At 39.3% G+C, this 13668-nt stretch overlaps 1 protein-coding gene across 1 annotated transcript; it reads left to right on the top strand.

Annotated features, from left to right (window-relative positions):
- The first annotated feature begins 7315 nt into the window (after positions 1 to 7315).
- Positions 7316 to 11079, top strand: mmp13b (matrix metallopeptidase 13b). Its single transcript, XM_056374458.1, has 11 exons — positions 7316 to 7441; positions 7554 to 7664; positions 8062 to 8189; positions 8281 to 8429; positions 8560 to 8685; positions 8782 to 8937; positions 9126 to 9246; positions 9463 to 9596; positions 9693 to 9852; positions 10016 to 10119; positions 10214 to 11079. Exons 1-11 carry the CDS (start codon positions 7319 to 7321, stop codon positions 10312 to 10314), a joined length of 1413 nt encoding a protein of 470 aa, XP_056230433.1. The 5' UTR covers positions 7316 to 7318; the 3' UTR covers positions 10315 to 11079.
- The last annotated feature ends 2589 nt before the right edge of the window (positions 11080 to 13668 follow it).

The following is a 13668-nucleotide window of genomic DNA, read 5'->3' as shown; positions in this document are numbered from 1 at the left end:
TTCACAGACTTAACACTACATGAATTGTAGTGGCCTAGTTTAAACACATGGAGATGGGAGTTCTGGTTAATGAGAAAGCCTTTTAAATGGTTATTGTGACTCATGCCACTTGCAAATCCAAGGAAAGCCTCAGACAGTACTATGGAATTAGGGAGGGGTTTGCAGACAGCCAAGGACAGCAAAAAAAAAAAAGAAAAAGAAAGAAAGAAAGCAGACAGACAGAAGTGACATTTGAACAGTTTTTGTCACATGACATGCTTGCTCCAATGATGATTTAAATGGCTGAGCTATATGGTTTCAATTTCTTATTTAAATTCAGTTTAAATCTCGAACTGAAATCAGTTGTTGGTTAATGTGATGTGAATAAGACATGTACTCTCTGAGTGCAAAGTGATGGCTCACAGATGATCCCAAACAAGTGTTGAAACTACTACTTGAAGCAAAATACGGTGTATAAAAAGATTAATTCTGCAAAGATGTGCTCACTGCTGTCTCTATGAGTGTGGTCGGCATGAATGTGGTGATATTTCCATGATTAAAAACCAAGCAGCTCTGATATTGAGGAAGTGATTTCTTCAGTCTCTGGAGGAACCTCAACTTCACTCCCTCCTGACTGATGCAACACAATGAGCTGGGTGGCACTTCTCAGTCCCACGCATTCTGAAGGCTCTCCCGAAATAACACCATCAAAGCCCATTCTTGCCCAGTTTTAGCAAACACATGCAGGACCTTTCAATGAGAGAGTTCACTGAAGGGGAGCCCGAAATTGCAGGGGTGGATTTAAGGCCTTCGAAAAAGAAGATGGCCGCCAGCCAGGATGCCTAGACTGGCAAGGGTGGTGCTGTGGTAAATTTAAGCTACAATTACGGTTGATTGGTCATTGTGGCACTTTATGGGAGCAACAGAATTCCTCTGCGGGGCAACATGAGCTGACTTTCCCAGTGCACGTTGCACTCTTGAAGAATTTGTGTCGCTCTGGTTTTATGGTGTGACTACAGACGTGGTAATGAAGTCATTTAAAGCAGTGGTGATGACTGAGAGTGAAGTTTGGCGCTCCGAGGTTACAAGCTTGAGGAGACCACTATATGGCAGGACATCCACACACACATACACACACTTTCACACTGAAATGGCACCAGAGATGTTACATATCAGAACAAGTAGATGAGATATCTGTATATATATCTGCAATATCCGTCAAAAAAAGCATCTTTTTCATAATGATGAGTATTGAAAAGCTTTGTCTGTGTTTTTCTAATTAATGCTGTACTTTAAGATACTATACATCTTCAAAGTACAAAAAGGACTGAGTCAAAACGCAACACAACTTGCAATGCTTCACATATGAGTTTATCAATGATGCAAAACCAAAGAGTACTGATTGTTTAACAATTGTGCGAACCAGTAATAAATCTACTTCACTTCAGAGTTCATTGTTGTTCACCTAGGGTGTAGGTTTGCATGTGGGTGGCAGGGACATTTCCCTACCAATGTTTTGGTGAGGACAGTGTGCAGAGTACAACTGTGTGTAGTTTTTATTTAAATGTAATGTTGTATGTTGGGTTAATAAACCATTCGGTCAGGTTCCTCGCAGAATCACACCAAGATCGGATAATGCTGCTATTATTTTGAAATGTACTTCAGACAAACAGACAAACAGACACTTAAACAATAAATCAAACAAAACTGAAACACATGTGCATGTCAGGTGATTCGCTGGAGATTAGATGGGAATCCGCGGCTGCTGTTGTCCTATGTTAACTTTGGTGTGTATACTATCTTTTATAGCCCGTCGGGCTTGTTCACTTAATTGTGGTCTTTTTGTTTGTTTTTTGTTTGTCTTTTATTGGGTAACCAAACAGATTCTAAACACGAACTGGCTGTTTGTAGAAAAGAATGGCTTATTTTACATCTTGTTGTTTTTATTCACTACTGCTATTGTTTCCTTTTCTTTTTTAAAAGCAAAATATAAAAGGGAAAAAGAGATTGTGTAACATCTGAAACGTGTGATATGTATGAAAATGTTGCTCAATAGTTGAAAAAAAAAAAAAACTGAAACACATGAAGGTGCATTTAGAGCCACTATGTGTAGAATTCGAAAATATCTGACTTAGGCTTCACCTAGTGGCAGAATCATAAAGTCACTGTGGCAGACTGCAATGCAAAGTTTCACCTCCCTACTCTCCCCCTACGCACCGGACCTGAGATAAATGGAACAAAGCAACATTTTGATTTTTCAAGGAGTGTCTCCTTTTTCTACAAACAAAAGCTGATTAAATAATTTAAGTGATGTTTTAACTGTGTTAAATTCTAGACTGGCTTTTGAAAAGCCAGTTTATAATTCTACAGTTTTTATTTTGGATGTAGGAATACTTTTCACAGCAGTAACCTAACTACATATTCAGTTATGACAACATGATAATGTTTGGTTCCTCTAAGAGCTTTCACAATAATGGCAAGAAAGACTTGACTCATTCTGTGGCAAAGCCATCTCACATTACGTTGAAGCAAAAAGCTAAATGTGGGTACCATCAACACCAAATGGTCTAATAGCAACAGATAAGACGATAGCAAAAAATTCTGTTGTGATCATTTCTTCTCTCTCTGTCTCTTCTCTTTTGAGGAAAACTAATAAAATGTCATTTTTGCAGCCTCTTCTGATGATGCACCAGAACCATCTGTGAGCTCCCACTCCAAAGAGTCTCTGCTGCCCTCCTGTGGCATTTCTCCGGTACATGTCATTTCTAAATTCTGCTCGGTGGGTCTGATCTTACCTCGCAGGACTCACTGTGGTTTGAATCTTAGCAGTTGCTCAGCATTTTAATTGAAACCCCTTTTTTGATATTTTATTTTTAATTAAAATACAGATTCAATTGTGTACTGTACCATTTCTGATCTTGCTGGCACCCACGTAATCCAACCCCTCCCTTTACTGTGGGCATTAGCTGATTCATATTATGGCTCACTGGCCATGTTCATTGTTATTGCATCACATTACAGTCACTTTGCAGATTTTGTCCATGGAGAGACTGATGAGCAGCAGAGAAGCTGATGCAGGTGAAGCAAGGCTGGTAGATGTTGCACAGCATGCAGGTATAGCAGGATGAGGTTTATTCCCAGAGCACAGGAGATACAAGGTATAGTCAAAAAAGGCAATATAAGAAAAAGCAAAAATCTTGAATTAAACACAAAATGAGGCCTTAATGTTTCTGCCACACAGATTGACTGAACGATCTGGTATGGATTGACTGGAGCAGCAGGGTTTAGTTAATGCATGCTAATGAAATGACGAGGAGCAGGTGAGCTGGCTGATACAGACAGGAGGAGGATTAGAGTGGATCACCATGCCCAGAGACACAAAAACATTAGAGAAACATTCAAGGAAAACACCAATATAACTTAACTCAACTCAAAAATATCAGAACACAAAAAAGCTGAATGTGAACAAGTTGGTTACAATACCTGCCCAAGTGTAAATCTGTTCAATGTGAGTTAGAATATTCTCAAATCTTACTTTCTGAATCATCTGAGTGTAAAAGAAATGTAAAGTAATTGGATTGGACTGGCTCTAAAAATCACCAAATTGTAAAAGACAAATAAAAAAAAAACTTGTAAAACTTGTACTGCCCCTGCCCCACCCACCGTGTTTGTTTAACTGTGGTCTGTGGGGAGATCCAGACACATGTTGCTGAGTTTTGCTGATGTGAGACAAAACCAAAGTCACTGTGTTGTATTTACTAGAGCAACAGTTTATTGATGGTTGTTTTAACTGTTAATGAATGGATCTTCTTTAGCGAAAGCTGTGTTTAAGCATAAAGTAGCTGTTGGCTTTTCATATGGGTGTGACATCTGGTCTCCTGCTGCTCATACAGCACAATTAGCTTTCCATAAAACAATGAAACAGCCTGACCGTGTCTGATTCTTCTCCTGACGTTCCTCCCCGTCATCATCTAAACTGAAACACCAACAAAAAGTGCCCCAAATTTTTTTTCTAATCCAGTGCTCATTTTAAAGTTGGGACATATGAAGAATGAATGAATGAACTTGGCCTGAGAACCTAGACAACAAAGAAACGTCCAGCTACTTCATATGGAAAATAATTAGGTGGATGTTTTTGCACAGAGGAAGAAGAGGAAGGGTCACCTGGTTCAAGGCTCAGTCTGACTGTGTGTTCATATTTATAGTTGGTTTGTTGTATGTATAACTTTTTGCAGGGCTCCATGATCAATAAGAACCAGGTCCTGTGTAAGATTAGGCTGATCTCAGTGTTGGCAGCTGTCAATCATAATTTGACGTAGTTTGAGAAATGGCACAGCTGCACCTTCATCAGCAGTTCATAAATAATCAAATACATTCAGCTATGAGTTGCAAAAACAACAACAGTGTAAACCAAGTGAAAGAAACTAGTTCGTCCGGCATCAGCTTTTCACTGACACAGCGGGGAAGTGGTCACAGGTCATGTCCGTACAAACCCCTAACATATCCCATGCCAAAGGTTTATGACCAACAGTGACAATTTAAAGAGTATATGAGTACCCTTCCTGCTAAGTCACAAAAGCAGTGGGCTGGTCCATCACACCAGTTCCAAGCAGTGGAATTAACAATAACAAAATCTAACGGGCTTTGGGTTGGACATCACCAAAGTGCTGAGCTTGTGGTTTGTTCTTCTCAAGAAGCAAGGCAACAAACCACCAAGTAGCGTAGTCATGCCACTCAAGGCATCAGCCACTTCCCAGGTGTCAGAGAAAGGTCGATGTAGGGTAATAAGAGACCAGAAGGAGGTTTATATTAACTTTATATTGAGATATATTTTTCCCCTTATCTCTCATAATGCTCTGTTGTCAACTTTCCATGACAGAGCTTCTCCTTAATGGCAAACCAAGGTTTTAGTATGTAATGTGTTCACACTGAAAAAGTGACTAAATAAGCTCTACAGCTGAGGCTGATGGATGCTGAGCTAGGCCTAGTGATGTAAAGCTGAGCATCACAAGTTGAATCTGATATCTCCTAAACACTTGCCACAGAGATGATTCTCTGGTTTTACAGGTTCGAGTCTTCACTACAATATAGATACAACATGATTTTTAAGAACTGTAACTCTTTTCCCACAAGAAGTGGGTCACAGCACATATCAGTGGTGTCTATGTTTCCCCATATTTGTGTGTGTGTGTGTGTGAGTGTGTGTGTTTGTGTGTGTGTGTGTGAGTGTGTGTGTTTGTGTGTGTGTGTGTGTGTGAGTGTGTGTGTTTGTGAACGTGTTTGTGTGTGTGTGTGTATGAGTGTGTGTGTTTGTGTGCGTGTTTGTGTGTGTGTGTGTGTGTGTGTGTGTGTTTGTTGGTGGCCATTTTAAAATAACAGCAAAAATCCCCATAACTGTCAACTTCCCCCAGGCATGAGTCAGGAGCACCCTGTTAACCACCGTCTACACAATGATGTTACTCCACAAATATTTGTCTCCGCAGGATACTGCAGTGTTTAGACACAAGTGTTTGTTACACAATACACATGATATCACTAATGAGCTGCAGATGAACACAACATCTGTGATGTTTGATTAGTACCCGTGTAATTCTGAACATCATTTACTATCTACAATAATTAACATCAAGAGAAAAGTGAGGGATCAATTTGACTTTTTAAATTGATCAGAGGGTAGTAAATGTTCCACATATATATGTATATGTCTGCCACTACAGCTATTGCTCCTTTATTATGAAATGTCACCGATGAATAGTAATCATGCCATGTATGAGATTTGGTGTTCTCTGGCAGCGCGGCAGCATGGTACCTACTCTAAATGCAAAATGTGACATACAGTGTCATATTTAGAAAAGAAAACATCAGCATTGCAGACACTTTCCAAAAGTATCTTGATAATGACTGGAATTGTGACACTGTTAAATCATTCTGTCAAATGTTTGCCTTCACCTAATTGTCGTCAGTGCAGCAATTTAAGTAGAACTGGATTCTTTGAATCTATAAAAGAGTGTTTCTGTATCTAAATATGTGAACGATGCCTTTATCTGGATAACTTCCAGAGGTCATTGACCAGCCTCTTTTCACTATGTGGAATTCCACTGATGTTACAGGAGCTAATAATTATATACCATTGTTGTCTCACACAGACACTGATGGAGTAGAAGCAGTAATAGACGACATGTCTTTACCTGCCTTGTCTTCAGGGACCAACAGATACCTACACAGCTATGTGTAAAAACATCTGAACTGCTCGTGGCACCAGATGAGAAGTCAGAGAATTAGCACAAACATTGTGAGGATTCATCCTCTGAGCAACATGAAAATCTGCACCTCATTTCAGGTCCAATAAATGAGATATTCCAGCCCGGATCAAAGTAGTGGACCGACCAACGGACAGATTTCACCTATAGGAGAAAAATCAACAATTTAAATGTTACATTTATGATCAAACAGCTCTCTTACCATGTATCTTGTGATCTATGCGTTTCTATATATATAAACTCTGTGCTGTAATTAATCGTAATTCAGTTTGTCAGACAACAGTTCCTTATAACACCGGTACATATGAATCACATATCACTGGAAACGGAAACATAAGAAAACACTTACAGTAAGTCAGGAGGAGCTGGTTTTAATTATTACCAAACAAAATGCATGCAGGGCATTTGTTTGCAAGGAAACAACTCACTGTCTGTCTTTATGAGATTGCTCACATTATGTTGAATACAGTCATATAACACAGTCATATGTAAATCTCATTACAAAAAAACATTTAACCCACATGTTTTCATCACCCCTTTCTTTATTTTGACGTGTGTTTGTTAGTCACGTATCCTAAAACGTCTTCACCTAAAATAACAAGATACAGAATGACAATCATGAGACCAGCAGCAGTATAAAAGTATTCCAAAAATTCCCTACTTTTTAATAGTGGGGCATTTATTTATTTATTTATTTTAAGTGAAGAAGATGGACAGATAATAACTAATGATGTGACTTTGGGATGTATTCATCCTAAAGTATTTTCTGCCAAAAAGGGAAGTCTCTGCCCACAGGAATGGCTTCATAGACTGTTTGCCTTGTAGACATTTTCAGTAAATCTATTGGCAAACTCCTTGAGTCAAGGCAAATTGTGAAATGTTTTATCAAAGCATTTTTAAGTGGGTTCAAAGGGGTACACTCAAACCACAGTCACTCTAGTTTTACAAATACAAGCACATTCTCAACAGGCAAAGGAGGAAGTGGCTAGGTGCTTTTACATGAATCACTGGGACCCTTTGAAAAAAAAAAAAAAGTGGACCAAAACACTATAAATACCCTTCAGAGGTTCTTGAAGCCAATGACTGGTTTGGACAACACAAAGACAACAACAATGATAGCCTTGCTGCTGCTGGCGCTGGTCGCTCACTCCTCTGCTGTCCCTCTGCCGTCTGGGGACAAAGACAACCAGAATTTAGCAGAGGTAAGATCTTCAGAATGGCCACTGTCTTAAAATGTGATGTTAAAAAATGTGATGTTAATTTTTCATGCCCCTATGTGATTCAGTTGACAGCATTTTATTCTCTTTCAAATAGAAATACCTCCGTCACTTCTATGGTCTTCCAGCTGGTCTCCAAGGTAGACAGGGGGCATCAAACCCCTTTGAGACCAAGATCAAGGAGATGCAGAGATTCTTCAAACTCAAGGTGAGATATAATTTACGTAATATGCAATATGTAATTATTACTTAGTTTTAGGTTTCAGGGCTGATCTTTTGTCAGTAGCTCACCAAAGTCATGGTCTTGTTGGTTTTGTGGTTCACCCTTTGTGCAAGTGGGGAAAATCTGCTTATCCTAAAACTGTATGTTTCTTTTGTGATTTTTGGAAAGCTTTTCTGTGGGAAAAATATACCTTAAAGTGCAAAAGGTTTACTACAATATATTAAAATTAACAAAACAATCAACCCATGATTTTCAAAGAAAACCACAGGCTGAGAATATGATGAGGACTAAATCTGCTAATAAAAACTCTTGACAATGTTGGCACTGTTTGTTACTAACCGTGGTAAAACATATTTTCTTTCCACTTCCTTCGCCTCTGAAGGTGACTGGGAATCTGGATGACAACACTTTGGACCTGATGAAGCAGGCCAGATGTGGTGTCCCTGATATAGGGGAGTACAACCACTTCCCTCGACACCTGAAATGGCAAAATAACAATGTCACATTCAGGTACGCGTTAAAATGATTACTGTGGATATAGAAGGAGCTGAACTTTTCATATTCCCTGGCTTACCTTGACCTCTTTTCCCTCATGTTTCAGGATTTTGAATTATACACCAGATCTGAAGAAGTCTGATGTAGACAGAGCCATTCGCAATGCGCTGAACGTTTGGGCTGATGTCACCCCTCTGACCTTCAAGAAGCTGCATGTGGGCAACGCTGACATTATGATCAGCTTTGGATCAAAAGGTACGATAAACCTACAATTCTGAAACCTTTATTCTGTTTGACATGAAAACGTAATTATTTGCTCTGAGGAGAAAGCATAATAGTGCAAATTCTCTCAATATAGCAATTTCTTTGTCCTTGTATTCTGCAGAGCATGGCGACTACAACCCTTTTGACGGGCCTGATGGACTGCTGGCTCATGCCTACCCACCAGGGCAAGGCATCGGAGGAGACACCCACTTTGACGAGGACGAGCACTGGACCAAAGATTCATCCGGTGAGAATTATGCACAAATGCTCAATATAAGTCACTATATTGCAGCGTGATGATTACCACTGAACAATATTTTGACTGAACTTATTCTCTCTACAGCTTACAACCTGTTTGTAGTGGCAGCCCATGAGTTGGGCCACGCCCTCGGTATGTCCCACTCCGCAAACGCAGGTGCCCTGATGTACCCCATCTACACGTTCACCACAGGCTACCCACTGTCTGAAGATGACATTGAAGGCATCCAAGCTCTCTATGGTGGGAAGATGCATGATTTTGCGTTTTGATTAAGGATTAACTAGAAACTCAAGAACTGAAAGTCACGAGTCAAATCACAGCTATTAATACAATGCTTTTTAAAACATTTTCCTTATTAATATATATATATATTGTATATATAAAATATTATTGTGAACAGTGTATTAATGCCAGATGTTCAATCACAGGTCCGAACCCCAACCCAAGGAAAGTGAAGCCAAAGCCTGACGCACCAAACAAATGTGACCCAAGGTTGAGTTTTGATGCTGTCACAGAGCTCAGAGGGGAGACCATCATCTTCAAAGACAGGTAAGACCCATGACGGTTCATACAAACATGATACATAAACTAGGCCGGAAACCTATAATCACTTTACACCATGGATTCTGGGACTTATCTCCTTTCTTCTGAGTCTCACCCTAAAAAAAAAAGCTCTGTAACCCGCTATGAATCATTATTGAGATTTTTGAATTGTAGATCAGTTTATTGTGCCATATTTTGTTAACACGCTGCGCCTTGTTGCAGATTCTACTGGCGTATCCATCCTCAGATGGTGGAGCCTGAGCAGACACTGATCAAGTCCACATGGCCCTCCATCCCCAACAAGGTGGACGCCGCTTACGAGAACTCAGAGAAGGATATCGTCATCATATTCAGCGGTGGGTTATTAATGTTGCTGTCATTCCATTGGATGTTCTATATGTTTTGTTATTTTATTCTATTTTGACTTTGGTCTCTGATCTGTGTTTCTTCAGGGATCCGAATGTGGGCTTTGAATGGGTATAACCTTGTGGACGGTTACCCTAAGTACATACACAAACTCGGCCTTCCCAAGACTGTAAGGAAAGTAGATGCAGCTGTTTACATTAGGGACACAGGCAAAACTCTACTCTTCACCGAAGAGGAATATTGGAGGTACGTGGAGATGCATGCCACACATCTCAGTTATTTTAAAGTTTTAAAGTCTTTAATTCTGCACTACAGAGTATTCTTGGTGAACAAAGATCACCTGAGTGATTCTTGCCAGATGTAATGTTGTGTTTCATCAATATGTCTTGCTGTTATTTGTCGCCCACAGCTACGACGAAGCGACAGGAACCATGGACAGTGGTTACCCACGAACCATTGAGGAAGACTTTCCTGGAATGGATGATGAGGTCGACGCTGCTGCTTATCACTATGGTAACGTGAAGCCTTTGATACCATATTTTCATGAATATTCAAAAGGATGATTTTTTTTTTTCACAGCACTTACCCCCACTCTGCTCTCTTTCAGGATACTTGTATTTCTTCCATGAGCAATTGCAGTATGAATACAGTTACACCTCAAGGAAGGTCATGCGCATCCTGAGGACCAACTCAATCCTCAACTGCTGATGAGGTGTTCGCCGACTGGCAGCAAATGGCTTAGAAATATGTGTAATCATAGCTGGCTATATGACGAATGACAACAAAGTAAATACACACAAACATACGGAGGTGACGGAGGTACGGAGGAAAATGCAGCCCGATGAATGAGCAGGGAAGTGGACGCATGGATCAACATCAGAAAAATGTTTATTTTCACTAGTGCTGGACACATGTAGGTCATGAAATATGTTTGACACAGAATGCTGGAAAATTCTTCGTTTCTATAACTCCTTAGATTATTGCTATTTATTTTACAACTCTATATTTGCACAAGTTTCACTATGGACCGAAAGATCCTCAGCAAGTTAAGTTTCTTGTCAGTGACAGATGGCTTGGCTGGTCTGTGAGCTCATTATTTGACTTTTTATCACACTAATATATTAGTATTTCAACAAAGAGTTTAGCAGTTTAATATAAACTGAATCTGTCATTAGATTTTGTTTTGTAGATTAATGAAAGTAGAGTTGAGCGTAAAGCTCTATTAATGATGTCAGTGTTAAAGAGCTGTGTTGTTGTCACTAACTCTGTTTTAGGTTGTTCCAAAGATTGCATTTAATTTATTTTCCGCAACACTGCAGAGCATATGCAATATTTTTGTACATTGATTATGCCAAACATTACGCTGAATGCTTCACAAGTGTGCACAAAACATCCACTTACTTAAACCTGATTTTTGTTTAAACATACTCCTTTTCATCTGATGTCATTTTAACACTGAAACATTTCTGTGAATTTCCGTGTCAGTATTTTCAAAAGTGTTGACAAATGATTTATTCAATAAAAGTATGTGAAACTAAAGCAATGTGTGTGATTGATTTGGACAATGAAGCTGCCTGTGTACCTTACATATTTTGAACCAATACTGTATATTTTAAGTCAAACCTCTTATTTGTTTGTCTGGGACGTCTGCAGTAGTATATGTGGAATAGTAATATAATGTACTATATATTATGTAGTAAATATAGTGTAGTAAAGTATACACACAGGAAACTTTCAAACTTGTAGTTACCTACCTTTTCCACTAGAGTGCAATCCTATCAACTGTTTGAGCACATAAAAGTCCTGACTGTTGATTTGATAGAAATCCTCACAGTAATTATGGGACAGGTTAAGTGACTGTAATGCAGAAGTAATAGTACATGCAGAACACATCATGAAAATATTCCACTGATCAGGTTTCAGTCTCTAAACCATTGAGTGTGTGGCTCCGTTCGTGAATTTGGGAAGAAAAAAAAAAATCAGTGTATGCTTCATTAGCACAACAAATGTTGGGGAAAATCTTTGGCTCTGGCCACATTAAATCTCAACATACCAGACATCAAACAGACTAAGCACTAATCATATTAATAAAGGGCCATTACACAGAATATCTTCGTCCACCAGCATCCTGTAACAGCTTAAGGCCAATTTATCTGAAAAGAAAATATAAGGATATATGGGATGTTTCATGAAAATTAAGAATTTGTGTACTGTGAGCAGCCTGGTTTTGAAAGGTCAGTAAAGTATCTCTAGCTGAAGTTTAGGAAACAGTGAAGCTTGAGCCAAGCAGCATAATCCACAGGCCCAATCATGTGGATGTAATTACAGTGCAGTGAAGCAGTCACCTCATTAGCTTATTTCCGAGGTACTGCGTGGTATGGGCTGTGTCACAAATTCTGTGTGTTCATCACTGATGTTGACTTTGAAAGTCTAAGCTCCAGTTTAGAGAAACACAGATGATTTATCTGGGAGTAAGATGCCTTCTACATTAGCCCTTTTTTCAATTAAAGTAAGATTATCAGGTAATTTGTATGTCTCAGAAATAATACAACACATTTTCTCTGCTTTCTATCCTTTGAATGTGTGAGTGTGAATTGTAATTTTGCAGAGAGCAACTGAAAAAGAGAAGGGAGACCTGATGAAGAAGTTTAAACAACAGGCTAACAGGACAGATTGATGGAGGCTCAGTTGAAACTCCAGTAACTTTAGGGAGATGTTTGTGATGTTTAGAGATGCATGTTTGTTGCATGAGAGAAAGTTGAAGCTTTTTCTAATGAATGTTTAGCGCCAGGATAACTTCGTTTTTACTATGGACAGAAAGATCCTGAGCAAGGTAAGCTTCTGGTCAGTGACAGTTGGCTTGTTCGGTCTGTGAGCTCATTAGTTTAGCAATTTAACATTAACTGTATTTGTCTGTAGACCTTTGTAAATTAAGTGAATTGTTATCACTAAAAGAAGCATGGAGAGTAAAGCGGTATTAATGATGTCAGTGTTAAAGAGCTGTAGCTCTTAGACTGCAGTCACATTTCAAGCTCTTCTAATAAATGTTTATTTTAGTGTCAGGATAACTTTGTCTTCTGTATGGGAAGGTAAAGGTGAACAAGACAGTTACTACTGGCATGCTCTTACTCCTCAGTGGTTTTTGCAGAAATAGAGCAACTTTCAGTATTGACTTGATTTTTAACTTTTGTAGAGCACTGCAACTGAGAAACATAAAAAATTAAATTACTTTTAGCCTATGTGGATTTAGAGGTCATGTTTTTGGGGGGTTTTTTTGTTGTTTTTTTAATCTTATTCCACTCATAGTCATGCACCTTTCCCTCTTCCTGTGACGGGCAGGAGTGCTTACCATAACCAACTCTTTCAACTCATTCAAAATGTATCAAGGAGGATTTGAGCTCTTGCCAAATGCAAAGATCGTGAACCCTGAATTTTAATGTCTTTCCACCAGTTACAAGGTCGTGAGCTGATGCTGGGTTTGCTGACGTTTGAATTACAGTCAAGTCAGTGTTTCAGCTACATTACAGAGCATTCCCTGCTCTGTGAGCAGAAGAGTTTGATCCTTCAGCCAAGACTCAAGATACGGTGGGTGTGCATTGACTAATGAGTGCTCCTAGACTGGAGTGAGCTCCCCGAGGCTATAAAAAAAATAACCATAATGTTTTTATCCAGCTCTTATTTTTCCTAATTTTTCTATTATGATTTTGTGTTTAATCACTTTATTTGCCCGCGTTTAAGCACAATGGCAGGTTGAAGTTTATAAAAATGTGGAGCGAGTATAGAGACAGTTGAAACAGGTCAGTGAAAAGTGGCACTGGAAAAAAAGGTGGTATCCTTAGAGGGAAACCTTCACATGGTCCAGCCCAGCAGCTCCTGATGGAAACCAGATGGAGGAGAACGACAGAGAGGGCAGCAGAATCAGGATATATCCCCTTTTCCTCTAGGAAACTCCCTCCTCAGATCACCAATATGAGACGTGGTGATGCAACACTGTTTCTGCACTGATTATACTGAGTGTGAGCAGGCAGCAAGGTTTACGAAACACCAACTGAAAGCTCTCTT

This window comes from Seriola aureovittata, chromosome 4 (genome assembly GCF_021018895.1).
Source record: "Seriola aureovittata isolate HTS-2021-v1 ecotype China chromosome 4, ASM2101889v1, whole genome shotgun sequence".
NCBI classification, from domain to species: Eukaryota; Metazoa; Chordata; class Actinopteri; order Carangiformes; family Carangidae; genus Seriola; species Seriola aureovittata.
Note: the sequence above shows the minus strand (reverse complement) of the source record. Positions and strands in the feature narration are given on the sequence as shown.